The 20542-nt window shown below is 37.5% G+C and overlaps 1 protein-coding gene across 1 annotated transcript in view; it reads right to left on the bottom strand.

Annotated features, from left to right (window-relative positions):
* The window catches only part of DOK6 (docking protein 6), a 229105-nt gene that overhangs the window by 57092 nt on the left and 151471 nt on the right, over positions 1–20542 (bottom strand). The window contains exon 5 of the mRNA XM_081801046.1: positions 20265–20382. Coding sequence (XP_081657172.1) covers positions 20265–20382 — 118 coding nt within the window. The remainder of the gene's footprint in view (positions 1–20264; positions 20383–20542) is intronic.

The following is a 20542-nucleotide window of genomic DNA, read 5'->3' on the forward strand; positions in this document are numbered from 1 at the left end:
TTTGGGTTGATTTGGGTTTTCCCTCAGACTCTTTAGGGACACATATTCCCTCATCTCTGCTCATATGGCTGCCTTATGCCGAAAAGTTTGAAAACAGGTACTGTATCATTAGATATATGACCAAGGGTATATTTTTTTTTTCGAGAAATCTAAGGAAATGTCACAGGAGAAAACATCAGACAGTCAAGCTTATCAACTAAAAGTTCTATGTGTTTCAATCTCCCTTTGTAAAAAAAAAACCTTATTTTTATAGTACCAAAGAAAAAAATCACATATAAGAGTACAAATTATTTGTCAAGGAAAATGACCTTCTGACATTTTCCTCTGAACAGTCTCAGGAGGACAAGCAGATGACCAGTTGGAATTTGGAAACTATTTTCAAAGTCTTTTCTCTGTAGCTGAAAGTGTTTGCAGGTATTGCAAAGACAAAGTGGACACCATAATCTTTCTAACAAATGGCCACCTGTCACTCAGTGAACAGAGAAGTCAGTGGAGACCTCACTAGGCTAAGAAAGCCCATAGTTACCACAGGTGGCTCTACAGTAGACAGCCCAAAATATCCACATCTTTGTGTCCATTGAAAAACAAGTAGACCAGAAACACAGAACATTTCCCATCCTGTACACTTTTGGCAATCTAAAACACGATCACATGGTTTTCAGTTAACATCTCAGCTCTAATATATAATCTGCCCCTAAAATGGATTCAATTGCATAGTAAATAAGCTCTCATACGTAACATAAGATATCAATTGTTCAATATTCTATGCTGTATGTAAAGACAGATTGTGTCCACCCAAACTTCTTAATTTCTAGTTATGAAGCATAACCTTAATTCCTAATTATGATTTCAGAATTATATGTATTCTGAAATTATTATATATATTATATATTTTTTGGTTTCTTCAAACGTAAAGGTGTGTCCACAGCTTCATGCCCTATTATTTATGCAACTATACAATAATTTGTACAATTTATATTAAGATACTTTCTTTTTCTAGTTCTACCACAATAAGGGATGCTATCATTGGATTCAGATTATTTTTCACAAAAATGTGAAAATATGAAAAATATGTCAAATGTAAAATCACAAGACAGAAAAGGTTGAGTCCAGGTTGAGTCCAGCTTGAGGTTTGAAGAACATTGCAAGCCTCAGTATCATTTACCAAGAAGAAAACCAATGAAGAGCCTCCTAAATATGGAGCCAAATGAACTGATATGGTAGCACATAAGCATGTGTGTGAGTGTACAACAAGTGTGTGGTGTACAACAACACACACAAAAAACCTGTCCCATTGCTACTGCTAAATCAGTTTTCACGTTTAAGCACTGATGATATTTTTTTTGTTGTCATCTTACAAATTCGGGACAAAATAACTTGGGATACTTCTCTCCATGGCACAACTCCCAAGGCACCACAGTTGTAAGAATTTAATAAATGGCAGCATAACAAGACCCAAATTTCTTCCCGGAAATATACTGCTTTTTGCCAGATAACATCAGTTTTACAAGCCTTTGTGAGGCACTATGCCAAGTAGGTACTGGAAGGCAAAAATATTGTCTACACTGAAAATCTAGTGAGCAAGTAAGGGTCTATATGGAGGAAAAGAAGATTAATGCACTTTTGTCTGGACCTCGAAGGACTTGTAGCAAAATCCCAAGTAGAGATGGGGAAAAGACAGTGGTAGAAGCAATAGCGTAAAAAGGGTAGAAATGAGAAAATGTTTCCATGTGGGACAGCTACATCCCTGACAGAGGATTTTTTTGAGGAAGAAGATGTGCACTGACAGGCGAGGCCAGAGTGTGAAGTACTAACCGTCATCCAAGAAGAGCCTGGGGATAATTCTGGAAGCAATAAGCATCTAGTGCTTTCTTTCCCTTGAGTTTTGTATTTAAAAATTCTTGAAATTACAGATGATCCATTACTTTGACGACATACTCAAATAGAGCAGAACTGAGCCAGGAAAAACTCTTCTATCCAGTCTGCTCCCCACCAGTCCCAGTGGCTTAGGGGGTGGGATTTGAAGTTCCGTCAAAAACAAAGATGATTTAATAATAAAGGCAGTACTATCTGGATCCCCAGAAGGAAGCAGTCACAACCTTTAGGCTTGTTCTTCTGATATTTGCCGCCATGATCCTAAATAAAAGTTTTATTTTATTTTATTTTTTCAACTGGCATTTGTTGATTTTTCGCATTCAGACATTACAGATTTTCGTCCTATTATGGAGTATGAAGACTGAGTTATCTTAACCACTCCCTCCGTTCCTCACACACATCCCCGCCACTCTCCTCTCAGAGCAGTTACTTGCATTTTTGGAGCAGTCTTTGTTCTATGTGCTTGTGTCACCAATCTAATTACTACTTAGGTCAGTCGTGTGAACTACAGCGACTGCAGGTCTGTTCTTCTCAAACTTCGGACTTCAGCACTGATTGCCTCGTTTGTAAGTTTGCTCCTCTGCACGGTTTTAGTGTGCTCTCTGCACTGTCTCTGTCTCTTCCAGGGTCCTTCTCATGCAATTTATTGTGATGGCCTCTGTTGTTTGTTTCACGCTTTCCGCCAGTATCTGGGAATCACCATGTAGTTAACTCTTGCACATGTCAACCCATCTTGGCAGAGAACCTGAGCGAAGAACCAAGTCTTCCTTTATTTCAGCAAAATTTTTACATACATCTTGTCTTTATTTGCCATTTTAGGAAGATCTGTCTGTTCAATTCTGTACTTGGCATATATACTTGTGTATGCTATTATTTATATACTGATAAATACACCAAATATATACGTCATACACATATTCTATTATTTTCCCTTTCTAATTGCTTCCATTTCTTTGTTACTTTATCCATGTCTATTATTTCCTGAAGTTGTTACAGGCTTTTTCAACTACAAATACTGGACTCCCAAGTGCTTATAAGATAGTTCCATTTGTGAGAAGGATTTTTTGTTATTTTTAATTTACCTTGCTGAGGGCTCTAACCCACTTTATATCCTTCCTATTGCCTTCTCTATTCTTGGATTTCTTGTAACTCTTTTCAACTGTTCTCCAAAGAGTGCATCTTTTCATTACTTTCTGAGTGTATAGAGAAGTATTTTAAGAATTTTTCTTCATTTTCCCTTTGTTAATTTTCTTTCTCCTTTAAACTATCTGCATTGTCTACTCACAGATCTTATGTGGAAGCTCTTCTGCTTTGGCTTGTTGGTGAATGAGACAGCTGTCTCTAGAGCTTATGTTTCTTCTGAAGTGTGGCGAGGGGCGACAGATGAGGGGCAAGAAGTCCTTTCATTTGGATTTATCATCTCAGACTCTCTGACCAAACTGGATGGTCCTTGGTGCTAGGTCCAGGTCTTGCCTTTGACTGGACATCTGGGCAAGTCTGGAGGTTGGGGTGGTCTGTAAAGCCTCCCAGACCTTTGTGTTTCAAGCGATGACTGCTGTTCACCCTCTCTGGTGGAACACTGCAAAACTCGATGTCTTTGTTTCTCTTTCTGACTCACCCCAGGGGCTTCTGCTGCCTAGTAATCTGAGACTCCAAGAAAATTAGGATGGTGTGTCAATGCATTTACCCAGTAGCCCCATCTCATGCGCCACCTGGTTTATCAGACTGCACCCCATGGCGGGGCTGCTTCTCACATTCTCTTTTTTTCTTTTGGCCCAGAGCGCACCATTTGAGGAGGCAATCCCTCATAGGATCTGTGCATGCAAGGTTGCATTTGCGACTGAGAGCCTCCTTTTTTTTAAAAAAAAAAATTATTCCAGTATAGGTAACATACAGTGTTACATGAATTTCAAGTGTACAATATAGCGATTCAACAATTCCAAGAATTACTCAGTGGGCTCTTAATCCTCTTCACCCATTTCTCCCTCTCCCTTCTTTTTTTTTTTTTATCTTTTTTATTTTTTTAAATTTATTTATTTGAGAAGAGAGAATGAGAGAGACAGAGCATGAGAGGGGGGAGGGCCAGAGGGAGAAGCAGACTCCCCGCCGAGCAGGGAGCCTGACGCGGGACTCGATCCCGGGACTCCAGGATCATGACCTGAGCTGAAGGCAGTCGCTTAACCAACTGAGCCACCCAGGTGCCCCCTCTCCCTTCTTGAATAGAGAAGAACACAGACCAGCGGTGCTTGGGGCTACCATGTCCCGACAGCGACGGCATGATTTTTGCTGCCTGAATCTTAGAGCTTCCTTGGTCCTCTCTTTCCCAAAGTCTGGTTGTTCAGTATTTCTTCTCCCGTGTGAGTTCCCACATTTCATTAAAAGAAAATCCTACTGGGCGCCTGGGTGGCTCAGATGGTTAAGCGTCTGCCTTCGGCTCAGGTCATGATCTCAGGGTCCTGGCATCGAGTCCCGCATCGGGCTCCCTGCTCCTTGGGAGCCTGCTCCTCCCTCTGCCTCTCTCTCTCTCATGAATAAATAAATAAAATCTTTAAAAAAAAAAAAAAAAGAAACTCCTACTGCTGAGAGTCTTTATGTGCATTTCAGGGAACTCAGACCCTGACCAAAGGCTGAAAAGGTCTGTTCCAGTTTTTCGTATCCTTCACTAAAATTTGGTATAAATTTTACTGCTTTTAGCAGAAATTTTTAATAGTCTGAGAATGAAGGTTCAGTTTCCCATTATTATCAAAGAGAAAATGTTCTTCCCTTGTTTTAATGTTGATTCTTCATTTTAGTAGAGTTGGGGGCTGGGGAAATAGGCAAGGTTTTAGTGCACCCCCTTTTCTTTGTTGGGAGTCTCTGACTGAAGTTTTTTAGCAGGGGAATGATAGGGTCAGAACTGGCCTTTACAAAGGTCACTTTGACTCTGAAGTGAAGGCTACGGGGAGAATACTGGAATAGAGCAGACAAGAGAGAAATCAAGAGAAGACTGAAGGGGGCTGGGATTGGTTGGGCTGAATTCAGATGACTGCAAATGGCCAACAGAGGTTAGAATCAAAAGTACTGTAGAGTCAATAAGGTACCAGGCAGACGCAGACCGTTGTGAGCTCTTCCAAGGCAGGAAAGGGCTCTGATTTGTCTTTGTATCTCCAGAGCCTAGCTTAGGTCTGGCATTCGGTTGGCATTTAATGCTCATTGAACAGTACTGAATCAACTGATTGTTGGGTAAGAAAGAACTGAACGTGACTGATGCGTTGCAAGCTTGGATAAAAGAGAGGGTGGTCATGTCAGAAACTTTACTAAGGAATTATAGCTGAAAAAGTGCTTTGCTAAGTACTTTATGTACACAGAAATCAAAGGGTAACTTCAGCATAAATAATAGGACTTAGTGAGAATATTAGATTTAAAATTAATATAATTAATAAAAAGTTTACTTCTATGAGATAAATCTGAGAATTTGAGACTGCATCACTTATTAAAAAGTCTCTAATTCTAGAGTTATCCTCTGTAAGACATTTTTGTTAATAGTTATAAAAATAAATGTGTTAAGAAAAATTCATTTGCAAGATAGTGATTAATATATATTACCACTAGAATATCTCCCCTCTTTTAAAATTTTTTTTTAAAGATTTTATTTATTTATTCATGAGAGACAGAGAGAGAGAGAGAGAGAGGCAGAGGGAGAAGCAGGCTCCCAAGGAGCAGGGAGCCCGATGCGGGACTCGATCCCAGGACCCTGGGATCATGACCTGAGCCGAAGGCAGACGCTTAACCATCTGAGCCACCCAGGCGCCCTCCCCTCTTTTTAAAGAACCATGATAATTATAGTAGGAGTGAAGGAAATTGATATCATGTCTTATATAGATTTTTATGGGAGTACATTTCAGCTGAATGGTTTGTTTGCATAACTTTCTGGATCATCCCATCCCCTAATACTGGCACCTACAAACACTGTAACTGTAGTTTTGTCTTTTCTAGAATTTCGTATCAATGGACTCGTGTTTGGCCACTTTCCCTTAGAATAATGCCTTTGAAATTCCTTGTGTGGCGTTTATCTGTGTTGTGTTTATCCATCTGTGTTTATCTCTTACCTTCATTCCTCCAGTAAAAATAGTGTGCAGTTCTCTTTCGGTGGAGATGCCATGATTTGTGGTTCATCCTAGATTTTCTCTGACGAAAGATATTATCTTCAAATAATTTATTTCTTCTTATCCAATATTCATGTTTTTAAAATCTCTATTTCTGTTCTGAGCATTATAGAGTGCCTTCCTGACTTGTTCTTAAATTTCAGGAAATGGTATTTGTAGTAGATTTTTGGTAAGGGCTATTTTTCAGTTGAAAAAGATCACCTGCTGGCCTAGAGTGCAGGTTTTCTTTTTTTTTTTTATGAAAAAGTACCGAATTTTAAAAAATATTTTTCTACACCCATTGAGGACATCACATAGATTTTAGCTTCAATTTCTTAATATGAAATCATTTACAAATATTTTCTTGTCAAACGATCCTTACATTTCTGGGATAAATATAATTAGGCCCTGCTGATGCCTTTTGTATCCATGTTTATACGTGAGATTGGTGAATTTTTTTCTCTTTGGTACTGTCCTCATCACACCTATATTGTTGAGTGCTTAGCTTATTAACTTTCCATCCCTATTCTCTTCCAAATATTTAAGGCTATTTCAGATATTTAAGGCTATAACATTTCCTCTAACTACCAACTTAGCTGTCTCATAAGTTTTGATGTAGTGTTTTTATTATCTTAAAGTTCCAATATTTTCTATGTTCCCTTATTGTGTTTTTTTTTTTATTCAAGATCATATAGATGGGTTTTTAAAGTCCAAAAGTATAGGACTTTTTGGTTTATAATTATTGATTTCTATTTTTATTACATTAAGATAGGAAAACATGGGCACATGGTATATATTTGGGCTTATGATTATTTTATACATTCTGTGACCTCACATATTTTTCATTACTGTTCCATGGATGTTTAAGAGTGATATGTTTTCTCTGATTTTTGTTTTTGCTCAAGCTTGTTTTAATTGTTCATTTTTCTATTTCTTCAGAAACTTTTTTTCATATTATCTAACAATTTTTATCAAATGTATTTACTCAAAAAAAACTCATTATGATTGTCAAGTTTTCAGTTTATTTATTTATTTTTTTAGGTTGAGCCACATGAAATTACTGTTATTTAGAAGTAACAACCTACAGCAGTGGCAGTCCCAACTGGTTTAACCTAATAAACAACGTGAAATGACTCGGGGGGAATATTTTCATTCCTGGGGCAACTAGATTCTCACAGAAATGCAATTCTTACTGAAGATGAGTTCATAATCAGATATTAAAACACGCCCAGTGGAATGTTTCTTCAAGACCCCGAGTCAGCAGTCATGATAACAGAATGAACATGGATACTAGAGCAGTTCTAAAGGGATTAAAGTGTGTTCTAGAAGACGGAAGAGACTCTCAGGGGATGAAAGGCAAAAAAGTATTTAAGAGGAACGTAAATCACAAGGAAAGAATGAGCCATTGTGAAAGAAGAGTAGATGAAATTCACAAAATAATTATAGCCTTTAGATATTAAAAGCATCAATGATGGTGGAGGTGGTAATGTAGACACAGCTGCAGAGTGAATCCAGAGTGAATTGTATGATCGGAGGAGATCACTCAGATGCAGCAAAAAGATACCACAGGGATGAAACGTATAAAACATTTTAGTCACATAGAACAGAACATGAATATCAAACATAAATTTAATAATCATTCCTAAAGGAGAGTGAGACAACATTTAAATAAATAGTGATAATTATCCGTAACAAAGGAACCACAGGACTTGTCAGGTTGAAGAAATATATTGCATTCCAACAAGAAAATTCAAAAGAAATTCATAGTTTGAAGCGTAAGGGTAAGATTGCTTGATTCCAAATGCAAGAGGAAATTTCTAAAAGCAGAGAAAAGACAGTTAACCTACGAAAGATGAGCAACTAGACTGACAGACATCTGGACAGAAATGAGACGGCATAGAGTGTAATGGGATAGAAGACTCTCCAGGTGGCTGAGAATTCCACAGCTAGCTAAAATGTCATTCAAGAAATGAGGCCAGATGCAGGAAATGAAGCAAGAAAATGGTGAGACTATCCTCAAATGGCCAAGGACTCCATAGCTAACTGAAATATCATGCAAGAATAAAGATGAAATTAATTCGTCTTTGCAAAACATGCAGTTTGCTAAACATAAAATGCTCACTGAAGAAAACAAATAATGACTGATTAAAAAAAAAAGAATTTGAACTCAGAAATAAGGACTGAAGTACAGAAGCAAAGAAACAGTGAAACAAATGGGTAGATCTAATATGCACTAACTATAAAAATAATAATAGTATTAAAAATTAAATTTGGAGTGTTTTCAAAAGAAGAGAGAAATAAAATAATAACATGAGGGCACCTGGGTGGCTCGAGCTGGTTAAGTGTCTGACTCTTGATCTCAGCTCAGGTCTTGATCCTAGGATTGAGAGTTCAAACCCCATATTGGGCTCCATGCTGCGCATGAAGCCTACTTTAAAAAAACAAACAAACCAGAAAACAGGAGTGTGAAATATGAAAGGAATTAAAAAGAGAAATGGAACTACATTTATACCTTACATTTGTTTTTACTTTTTGGTCAGGTATACGTACTAAAGGGCACCTGAGTGGCTCAGTCAGTTAAGCATCTGCCTTCTGCTCAGGTCATGGTCCCAGGGTCCTGGGATCCAGCCCCCTGTCAGGCTCCCTGCTCAGCGGGAAGCCTGCTTCTCCCTCTCCCTCTGCCTGCTGCTCCCCCTGCTTGTACTCTCTCTGTCAAATGACTAAATAAAATCTTAAAAAAAAAAGTATATATACTAAAAATTTAAGTTAACTCTTAAGAGAATATATGTAATTCCAAACAAGTTGGGGGGGGGGCGAAGTAAAAATAAATGTGATTAAAAATAGCTAAAATAAAGAAGGGGAAAGAAGTAAATAAATAGTATTACAAACCAAAATAATAAAATAAAAGAGTGGAAAAAGAGCATATGTAGAATCAAAATAAATAAGGATGACTGAATTTTCCTGTTATAAAAGAACAAAAACACATTTTGAGTTTTAAAAGTCCAGCCTGTTTCGATCATAAAACATCTATAATGACACAGAAATGCTGAAAGTAAATGAGAGATAAGGCAAAACAGAGTTTGGATAAAGAATTGTCCTGCATTTGACAATTATAAAAGAGAATGATCCAGCAGGAAGATGTAATACCCCTGAACCTTTGATGAAACATTCCTTTGGGAAACTTTGAGATTATTCACATATAAAACTAGAATGATTAGGTTGAGCCAATAACTGCCATTACTGTGGATTGCTATGGGGTCCTTCATCATCTAGTCCTGCTTACTCACCATTGCCCATGGGTGCCATTTTCCCTGTGCTCTACCCACTCCAGATGTACCTGTCTTCCTTCTAATATACCAGACTTGCTTCTGCCTGATGACATTGTCTACGCCTACAATTTCTTTTTCAAAATTTTATAGGCTCATCTGCTTTTGACATCCGAACCTGAATTCAAATATCACTTCTTAAAGGAAATTTAATGGCCAATTCATTTTCTTTGTCATGATTCTGATATACCTTCTTTGTAATGCTCATCAATGTCTGAATTTAACCTGCTTATTATTTTATTTACTTGGTTATTATTGGCATATACTTTCATGCGTATAACTGTCTTTGTTTCTCTTCTTCATTTTTGTGTCCCCAACCACATAGAAATAGCATATAAAAGCAACTTGATGCATAATTGTTGAATAAGTGAACAAATTACTATCTCTGCTAGATGGGATGTGCGCTTGTATTTCTTATGAGACTGGATGTATATTAGGGATGGAAACCACATCTGTATTGTTCTCTGTAAATGAGATATATCCCCTAAGCCTAGGCACAGTATGGCAAACGTTGATGGAAAAAATAAAAATATAAATTCCACTTCCGGAAATATTATTGTAATCAAAAAATTATATACAGATGTGTTTACTGTGGCATTGTTTAGAATAGTAAAAAGCACATAATGTACATACTGAACAAGAGAGCAATGGTTAAGTAAATTAGGGTTTTGGAATGGAATATTATATATTCCTTAAATATCACTTAATTAGACTTTGTTCTTAATATAATATACAACTTAAAAATATAACAAATGACTTCATATAAAGTATGATCTTAATTTTGTAAATATATATGAATCTTATCTCAATTTCTATTTTTATCTATATTGCTATACTTATATTCTAAAAGGTTAACAATATGTGGAAGAATTAGTGGTGATTTTTAACTTTTTATCCATGTATTTCTTCATGTCTTGGGTTTTTTTAATGAGGATGTATTCATTTTGCAATAAAATTTTTTGAATATTAATTTTAGTTAAATGTCAAATATTCATTCCTTGGAATTTTGGCAGGTTTTCAGAAATAATCCAAAAAAAATCAAGTTTCAATGGAAGACACAAAAGTTGCTTATTTAAGGGAAATGAAGCTTGATTAAGAAGACATTTACACTTTTGTGATGGAAACCACGTGAACTAACAACACAACAAGGCGACTAGGCATGTCAAATTAATGGCTGAAGAAAAGAGAAGGAAATATTCAGGAGGGAGAAAAGGGCATGAAATAAAAGGGATTTGCTCCTGGGAAAGTGATTTTGAAATCTCCAAAATAAGACATTTCTCAAGAATTTGGAATTGAGGGAGACATATTTGAACCTGCTGTAAAACTTAGTTAAAAGGCTTGAAAAGTAATAATGAAAAGTAATGGCAACTCTCAGGAGTTAAACCAACTAATTTACATATGCAATGTGCTTTAAATTGTTCCACAAAAGAAGCGAGGCTGTTATATGAAATTTTTAAAAGCAGTGCCCAAGCATATCGAACCTGACTTTGAACACCGGATTTTCCACAAATTGCCTCGATGGCTTCCATCTGGGTTGTCTCATTTATAGCACATTTGAGAATAGCTGTTGCCTGCTTTTCAGAGGAATAATTCTTATAAACCTTGATTATGGTTCAAAGAGAATGTAACTGGGCAGAAGGGTTAGAGTTTTCGAATGTTTCATTCCACCTTGCCTTCAACTCTGTTCCCCTGGGGCAGTTACATAACTTTCCTATCCTTGTGGCCCTCTAGCTAGAAAAAATAAGACTGCGTGGGTTGATAATACTACTTTTGGACCTTAGGCAAGTTATTTTTGCATTTCAGATTCCTTATTTGTATTTATGTATTTATTTGAGAGAGAGAGAGCACAAGCAGAGGGGGAGAGGCAGAGGGAGAGGGCATATTGCTTATTTGTAAAATGGGGCAATAATAGGACCTATTTCAGACAGTTGTTGGAAAGATCATCTATCACGACATGGTATAAAGCGCTCAGTATATAAGTGGACAATGATATTGCCTTTTCTCCATCTATAAAAACTGCATCCATAACAATCTACCTTCTCAAGAGTGTGTGGTTTATATAAGGTTATATTTGTGAAATTATGCAGCATATCTTGTTGGTAGCAGATTGTGCAATAAAATATCCCTCTCCTTCCTATAAAGAATTTTCGAACATGTGACACTTCCTCACTGATGCCTCAGACCATGCATTTCTCTGTCGACACCAGTGCAGCAGTCTCCCCATGGGTATTTATTGAATGAGGTTAAACACAGGCAGGTGCCTGTGAATTACTCAGCAAGAATAACATCTCTGATTTCTGGACTCTTGGTGTCTCATGACTTCAGAGGGATGGAGTCAGTGCTGAGTCCAGGAAATAGGTAGTAGATTATGAACGAATAGCAGATTGTGATTTTCACTTGTACATACTTCAATTTATTCGATGTGCCCTAAAGAAGCTATAACAGTAATGTAGAGGCATGCTGGAAAATAAAATGGATCATACTCTAGGATTTCCTTCATTTGTTTGTTTGGAAAAAATGTGAGGTTTTGTGTGCATGTGTGTGTGCGTGTGTGTGTGTGCATTTAAGAATAATGCTATATTTTACTATCAAAAACCTAGACAACTTCAAAATATTTTATAAATGAACTCATGAATGATGAACTATTTTCAAAGAAAAGTTTCCACTAATCAGGATGGTGGTAATTACAGTTACAGATACACACACAGGGCGTTCTAAGCCAACATCTCTTTTGAGCACAGACAGAATTCTACAATGGGTATGACAGGGCCCCGGACAATGGCCATCCCTCAACCGTACACCAGAGAAGCCACTTGCCAAATTCATTTGGAAGAATGGCATTTTCTGATGAATGGAAAGATAAGAACAATTTCTGTCACAGAGTTGTGCGTCAGTAAGAAATTTTATTTTTGTTTTAAGGTCATATATATTTTATCTTTGAGCATATATGTTAAAGACTTATCACTTAAAGTTTGGCCTTGAACTTCTCCTTCCTGTGTTATGAATAGTTTAAGAAAAATAAAATGAAGATCCTAAACTCCTTACCAAACCAGTATTGTATAGCAATGGCAACGAAAAGTTTCTAAGAACACTCCCAAACTATACTATTTTTCCTGTGTTAAATATAGGCATTAACACATATGCACAAGTCTTTAATTCTTAACATAAATTTCTCTTATATAAACTTATATAACCATGCTCTTAGATTTTAAATATCAGATGTTTAAAGTGTGTAGCAGCAAACTTTCAATCCGCATCTATTATTTGTAGGGCAGTAGAGTAAGTCCTAGAACTTCATTGAAGGTCACGTGCAGGATTAAATCTACATGAACTCTGCGATTTATTCTCTGGCAAGTATCATTTCAATGATACTAATTCCTGATGTTGCTTATCTTTTCTTACCCTCCAATCATTATCAAGTCTTAGGATGCTGTATTCTCTGTTTGGCAGAAAAAGGACAACAAAAGAAAAAAACCAGACGAAATACAATTATTAAGCCTGTAACCAGGGATAGGGTGTTAATTTTAGGACCAGAGATAGAGCTAAAGTTCAAAAAACAAAAACAACAACAGGAAACAGAGTTCAGGGAGAAAAATATAATTGAACATTTTTCCCCTGTAGGTTCTTCTACGTATTTTATAATTTGTGATGTGTAGCCTAATAGGTACAATTTATGGATACACAGCAATGAGCCGGTATGGTTGTGTGTGTGTGTGTGTGTGTGCGCACAAACATTTGCGTATGTGTGTACACAGGCACTTACATACATGACAAAGACAGCTGAGCTTCAGTCATGGCTCTATTAACCTTTCCCTGAATTAACATTTTGTACTAGGTTTATTTACAACCGAATAAAAGGGAATATGTATTTTTTCCATGATAGTTTGATTAACATTGAAATTAATATGTTACCTACTACATTTAAAAGAATTGGGTGGGGGAAGCTTGAGGGAAAAAAATCAAGTATAGAGACCGGGTTTCAGGTTTAATTCAAATTTCAGTTTCAGGTTTGAATTAGAGAGCGTGAAGCAATTTATGTTAATAAACCACTGGCAGATTACTCTAATCCTATATAACATCTGGTAAGTCTTGAGTTTTTACCTTTATCTATCTTTATCTACTCCTTTTATGTATCTGGTAAATAGTGATTAAATGGCTGACTTGTTATATTTTACACTTAGATTCCTTAGATTTTGTGTTGTGCTACGTCAGTAGAATCTAATTAACAATCTAAATCTTGCCTTTCACCTTTAGTCCAGCCAGAGAATGCATCCCTAGAGAGAATAAACTGAGGAATAACTGGCTCAAGCAAAACTAGTCTACCTTAGTGGAGGAAGGAAGAAATTTCTCAGAAAGCCTTCTCCCCAAGTCAGGGTAGGCTGATCAGCAAGAATACATATTGGATGGATGGCGGGGGGGCACTTCCTCTGCACTGAGCTGAATAAAGTCCTTCCAGGAATTTGCAATTTCTTGGCCTGAAAAACAGGGTCTAACTTCCCTTGGGCTACCTGGACTGAGCCTTGTAAGGCCTGGGAGAAGGGGTGCATCTGTTTGAGGCATAAATGTCTTGTTTAAACTCACCGATAGGAAGAAAACAAATAGCTGAAGACTTAAGCCTGACATTTTTTTTTTTTTTATCTTCCATTAAAAACTAAAGTTTAGGTTTAGAGTTAGATTTAGTTTTTCTAGAACTGTAAAAACCAGAAACCATTTCTTTTTTTTTTTTTTTAAAGATTTTATTTATTTATTTGACAGAGAGAGACATAGCGAGAGAGGGGAACACAAGCAGAGGGAGTGGGAGAGGGAGAAGCAGGCTCCCCATGGAGCAGGGAGCCCGATGTGGGGCTCGATCCCAGGACCCTGGGATTATGACCTGAGCCGCAGGCAGACGCTTAACGACTGAGCCACCCAGGCGCCCCCAGAAACCATTTCTTAAAGGTGGACTTTTATAAAGTCTTTAGAACAAAACAAAATTCCTCACATATAGTAGAAACTCTGTAATAATATTTTAAAGTAAATACTAGAATAAATTGGAATAGGAGAGCATACTTCCCTTTGTCAGAGAAAGAAACTTCTTAGTGGAAATATTGACGATAGTTAATAATTATTGAAAGTTTACACCTAAAGTGGATGATCTCATTTAAGTGCCATGAGAGGAACTATTATCCTCATTTTAGACATGAAGAAAATGAGGCTTAGAAAGATGAGTAAATTGCCCAAAGCCACACAACTCAGCAGTGGTAAGTTGATATTCAAATTCAGGTTTATTTAACTCCCAAACTCAATATTTTAACCTACAGACGGCACTTCTTCACAACGACGGAGCCCTAAATTTGGCTGAGCCATGGGGATAAAGATCATCTGAAGTTGCTACCTCACAAACGAATGGAGGAAGAGGGTTTATAAACAAATACATTGCGATATTAAAGTTATACAAAAACATCTGGGAGCATGGAAGAGGGAATGATTATGGATGACTGTGGCGTGGGAGGAACATTTCATAGTGAGAACATTTGGAGCATTTTTATGGTGTCTATTTTGGGGAGCGATCAATTCATTTATCTCTAAAAACTGATATCCAGGGAGGCATTTACTGTCTTTGCCTTACCCTTCTAAGGGAAGGACATGCAGTAACTGCTCATAAAGAAGGTTTACTAGAAAGTGTACATTTTGGCAAATGGCTGATGTGTCGAGGGTTGTTGGCACATGGTCACCAGCGGGCTGGGGCTCCCAGAAGATGTGTGAGGCATCTGGCTGCTACCACTTGCGGGGACTGAACAAATCGGACACTGAACATACGGAGGCTCCTTTCACCATCGGTGTAATTTTCTCTTTCCTTTTTTTTTTTTTTACTTGCTATACAAGGCTTTTATTAGCTTTGCAATTCGGAAAACATCATATGATGAAAATTTAAACAGAAGGTCCCAATGGAAATGATTTACAAACAGTGTGAACTTGAAACCAAATGGGCAGGAAAGGACAGAGGGTCGTAGTTAAGCGAAGAGTGAGTAAATCCTTTGATTTACCTCCCTAATCTATGTCAGAATTCTATTTACTGTTTTCTGAAGGTTATCTCTAATTCTAATTGCCTGTTTGCATCCTGTCCTTCTGAGAAATTGGAGCCGCCGATGCCCTTTTGGTGAGCATCAACTGCCTTCTGTGTAATCAGGTGCGCGCTGTGCTGACTCGGGGGGTCTGCAGCTTAATTGCAGACGTAGAGAGGGTAGAGTTGGCAGGTGCATATTAATCAGTGTTAATGAAAGCACAACTCCAAAAGTTACCACTTTTACAAGCGGCAACCCCCCCTTGATGCAGTGAGGCTGTTCAAGCTGCTCCAAACTGAGTCACAGTATATCCCATATAGTTTTGTGTATAAATAGGTGATGATATGTACCAGGGAAAATGTAAGGATAGCACACGTCCCAAAGCCCACTAACCGGGGGACCATTTTCAGCCCACATTCTTGTCCCCGCTTCTCGTCAATATAGCTGGTGGAAGACTGAAACCCAGCTCTCAGGTTTTGGGGGCAGAGAGACGGCAGCTCATAGCGCTTCCTGTGTTTACCAAGTAAAGACTAGCAGGAGCAAATATCTGTGGACTCAAGGCAATCCTAAAGCAAGAAGCAGACAAGCCAAAGGGCGTGCAAAGGGAAGACGGGTGCCCAGGATGGGCTGCGTGTAGGACCAGACATGATGATTCCTTCTGTAGGTCGGGTGAGAATTTTCCTCAGGGAGGAGACAAGGTAGTTTATCCTTCCTAATGCATTTTTAAATTCATTTTTGCATTCAACAAAGGCTTGATGAGTGCCTGCAGTGAGCCTGGGACCACCAGTGGTTTTTACTAGATTGATTTGTCATTTTCAATAAATGCTTTGCTGTCTTCACAAATCCTGATTTAAAGACCCTGCTACACAATCTGTCATATAGTTATGAGAACGGTGACTACAAGTCAAGGTGATGACCTTCCAAAGAAAAGCTCTAACCTGCTTATGGGGTTTCGTTTGTTTCTTTTTCCTTTTTCTTTTCCTCCCCAACCCCCTCTCACCTTTTTGGTTTTTTTTGAGTGTTCCTTATACTCTCGACACATCTGCTGAAGGTCTTCGAACCAAAATCACAATTCTAGCAATTTTAAACAAGTGGCATTTACTTTTGAGTCAAGAGTTCAAAATCATGTTTCCTTCTCTTGAAGTAAATGGTTTCCCTAAGTCTAGAGATAGCATCTCTACAACGTGTTGTGACACAAACATTTTTCATAAGTGCGTAAGTCAGAGAAATAGAAACAAAATTACTTTCTAATACAAACTAATCATCCTTATTATCTGGCAACAATCGGGAACAGGAAAAGTCTTTACTCACACCTTCTGCAAGAAGAGGTGACGTGATCCAGTCTCTCACAAGCCCCTTAGGGGGAGGGATTTTCCATAGTAGCTGCTTAGTCCTTAGCTAACTTGTACTTGTTAAAGCGAATTATTCTTTTTGTTAGTCTTTTGACTTCAGAGAGCTGGCGCACAAGACAGAAACCATAAAAACTTACACTTTCAGAGCACCATGGAGAAGCATGGAGAGATTTAGTAGATTATATTATATTCTTTTCCAAACATTAAAGTAAATGCAGGATGTCAGTATTGATACGTTGGTCTTTTAGAGAGTATCTCGCTTCTATAGTTATAGAACAGATGACAGAAATGAATCCAATAGACCTGAGCAAGCACGGTTTTGAGGGTGACAGGCAATTGAAGTTATAGGTATGTCATAATGTGGAATAGATTTGTTTTCACACCATGAATATTTTTTCAGTTCTAGTACATGTGCTGCTTCTTAATGAATCCCAATCTATGAAGCTTTAGATATAGAAAGCTTTTCCACCTTTACCTTCTGAATGAAAGCCTGCTGAATTTAATTCATATTGATCTCAGCTTCACAGTTAGAATGTAGAAAATATGATGAAAAATTCTAAAGACACATTTTTATTCCTCAATGCTACCTGCAGTTTACTTGACGATGTCACACCCACCATCGCCCATTTTACCTTTGACTCTGGAAAATCAGACTATGTTCTCCTTTTGGTTTTTGCAATTTATTGAGTTATAAAATAACTCAGATTGGAAGCATCAAATGTAGTTTCTTGAAAAAAAATGTAGATGTGTATGAAGAAGGGGGGCTAAGCCTCACTTTTTCCATTTTTATTTCCTGTTTTGGTAGTTTTATCATGCCCTGATTCCATGAGGGTGAAGTCTGTGCCAATTACACACCAAAACAAAAACAAAAACAAAAACAAAAACAAAACAACAAAACACTATGGTCAAAGGACTCTTGTCCTCTGCTTACCTTGACTACCTCAACAGAACAAAAGGATAGTAAAATATATCAGCTTTGTCAAAGCATCACTAACAAGTTTACATCCTTATCTATCTCTATATAATCTACTTACTGATGATCTAGCTATCCATCTATCTATATCTCTCTCTCTATGATATAACCATAAAATGAGGGGTATGTAAAATTGTAAAACATATTGCTCTAAGCAGCATACAGTATAAAAGTGCAGCCATAGTGGAGTGAACTGTAATTTACATCAAATACATTCTATATTTATTGGACTTGTAGTACTCAACTTAATCGATGCATATTTCTTTGTTACACAGAACAACCACCAACCAAGGAAGAATGTGCTATTGAGACTTCACAGGCAAACTCTTCATCATAATTGATAGAGCATTTAAATCCTTACCTTTGCTGGAAATTAGTATCCGTGAGATAGATCCCAGAGTGTCCAAACTGTTATTGATTCTATCGTATTGTAAGTCAACACTGTCCCCCTGCAAGTCTTCATCGATATTTTGAGAAATTTAAATGTGTTCTGGCATTTTTTGCTGGATGCATACGAAATTATTTCTGATGTTGTGCATCAGTCTAAATGTCAGCTCTCCTTTCAGAGAAAAGTTCCCCACACACTACCATGACAACAACAATCTTTCATTTGCTGGAATTACAGACCAAACTCTTGTCGAAAACCAAAGTTATCACTACATTGGCTCCAACCTTTTTTGAACTTATTTGTATTAACATCTGACTTTCTTTTTGCTTAGAAATTTGCTCATTTGTATTTCCTCATGAAAATGTCCCATGGTTTTATTTTTACTTCATTAAATATTGATATTGTTAAAAACAAGACAATAGGCTCAATATGGAGTCACTTAGGCTAAGCCCCAAAACGCCCACCTGAGACTTAGCACATAACTGAATTACACATTCAGCTCTCCCAGAAAAAGAATCTTAAACCAATCAGTGGGAACTACCTGGTCAGTAGTAGTGAGGTCATCGGTCAACAGACTCCTGCCGTCCCCTAAAGGAAAGTGACCTTGCTACACCAAATCCATTCTTGGCCAGTAGAACCTCCTTGTCCCTGCTCCTTTTGCCTATAGAAGTCTTTCTTTGTATGTAGCTCCTCAGTCCTCTTTTCTATCTGTTGGATGGCATGCTGTCTGCTCATGAATCGTTGAATAAAGCCAATATGATACGTAAAATTTACTCAGTTGAATTTTGTTTTTTAACAATCATTTCATATATACGTTTATGTTTAAATAAAAATAACGTTACATTAAAAGTGTATTTTCTAATTATTTCTAATCCCAAGATCACGACTCAGTTTTAGCGTGTGGTTGCTGGCGTTTGTAGAAGGAAGCAAAAGCAAGATATGTGTCTCCTCTTTCTGATCCACAAAATTGTCAAGAGCCCCCTCAATCCTCTCTACTCCTTATCCTATTAAAGATTTTCTCATGAAAAGAAACAACACAAAAAGATAATAACTACCCATAAGAGGGTTCATTTAAAATATAAAAGGCAATTGTCATCAACAAATGACTAAAACTGTTCTGTTTTTCCTTGCAGAATATATCTTTAATCATTAATTCCCACTGACCAAATTCCATTAGTCTAGGTTGGAAATCCTGGCAAGCAAACATTGCTTTAAAAATACACCATTTCAGTTTCCTTGTCACCAAAACATTTTGTTGTTGTTGTTGAAACACTTATTGTTGTTAATATGAGCAAAAGTTAAAGTATGAATGGAAAAACATTCTGAATGCCTAACTGTGCTGAAGGTCATACCGGTCATTTCTTCACCAGATATTTATTGGGTGCCTATTATGTTCAAATGTATTGTGCTCAAAAAATCTTTGCTGGATGAATGTGTTTTGTTGCCTTATTTTTCCAAGTTCCCACTTCCTTCAGTCTTGGTCAGCTGCTTGCCGCTGAAAATTTTATCTGAAGGATAAGATTATTCATTTTAAGACGATAGGGAAAGAATAGGAGAAAAAAAATGCCAAAGCTGAGGTTTGTGCTGCTTTTGATGAAATACCTGCTATCTATTAATCTGATTCATCTGGTAAACCATTCCCATTTTAGTTGATTACACATTCATCATTAGGAAAAACACAGAAGCAAAGTATTCACACTTGTCTCCTGCCTTGCACCCTCCAGAATTATTTCTATGTCAAGGTTTTGGATAAACCTTAAGACTTCTGTGAGTAGGTTTATGTAGCATTTTATTACAGAGCCTGAAATCAGCCTCCTGAACGGATATTCAATCCTATTTAGAAAAAAGGATGCTAAGAAAGAAATCCTTTGTAAAACGGCATGAAACAGACCCCAGTACCAGCTACTTGTAGCTTTTGATAATATGTTTTGTATAATGTCCTAGTCAAGTTCCTGTGCCAAATAGGGTCTTCAGCCCTTAGTGACTTTTGGGATAATTTCTACTGTGAGTCTATGAAGTGATAGCTTTAGAAAAGCCACTGTAAATCTCAGAGCTCCCACTGTGGCCAGTGACAGCTGATAAATGAAAATGGAGGAAAAGCAAGCAAAGCAATTTGCATGACTCCGGGCCCACCAGTAGGAGGCTAATGGAGGTGCTGCTTTATTATTTTCAAGTTACTTGCCTTGCAGACTGTAGATCTCTCCAACGCTGTTCTGACGAGTGATGTGATGCCAGTATGCACTGCGAGGAAGAGATACCGATTTGGATAACGTCATTGGCTCAGTCAGGCTCGTCTGAAGCTAAAAGAAAAAGGAGATGTGTCAGGCTTTATGTAAAATATGAGAATGAAATCTGCTCTTTTAGAAGTTGAGCATTGGGGCGCCTGGGTGGCTCAGTCGGTTAAACGTCTGCCTTCGGCTCCGGTCGTGATCCCAGGGACCTGGGATCGAGCCCCGCATC

This window comes from Leptonychotes weddellii, chromosome 13 (genome assembly GCF_054177405.1).
Source record: "Leptonychotes weddellii isolate Sample4059 chromosome 13, ASM5417740v2, whole genome shotgun sequence".
Taxonomy (NCBI): domain Eukaryota; kingdom Metazoa; phylum Chordata; class Mammalia; order Carnivora; family Phocidae; genus Leptonychotes; species Leptonychotes weddellii.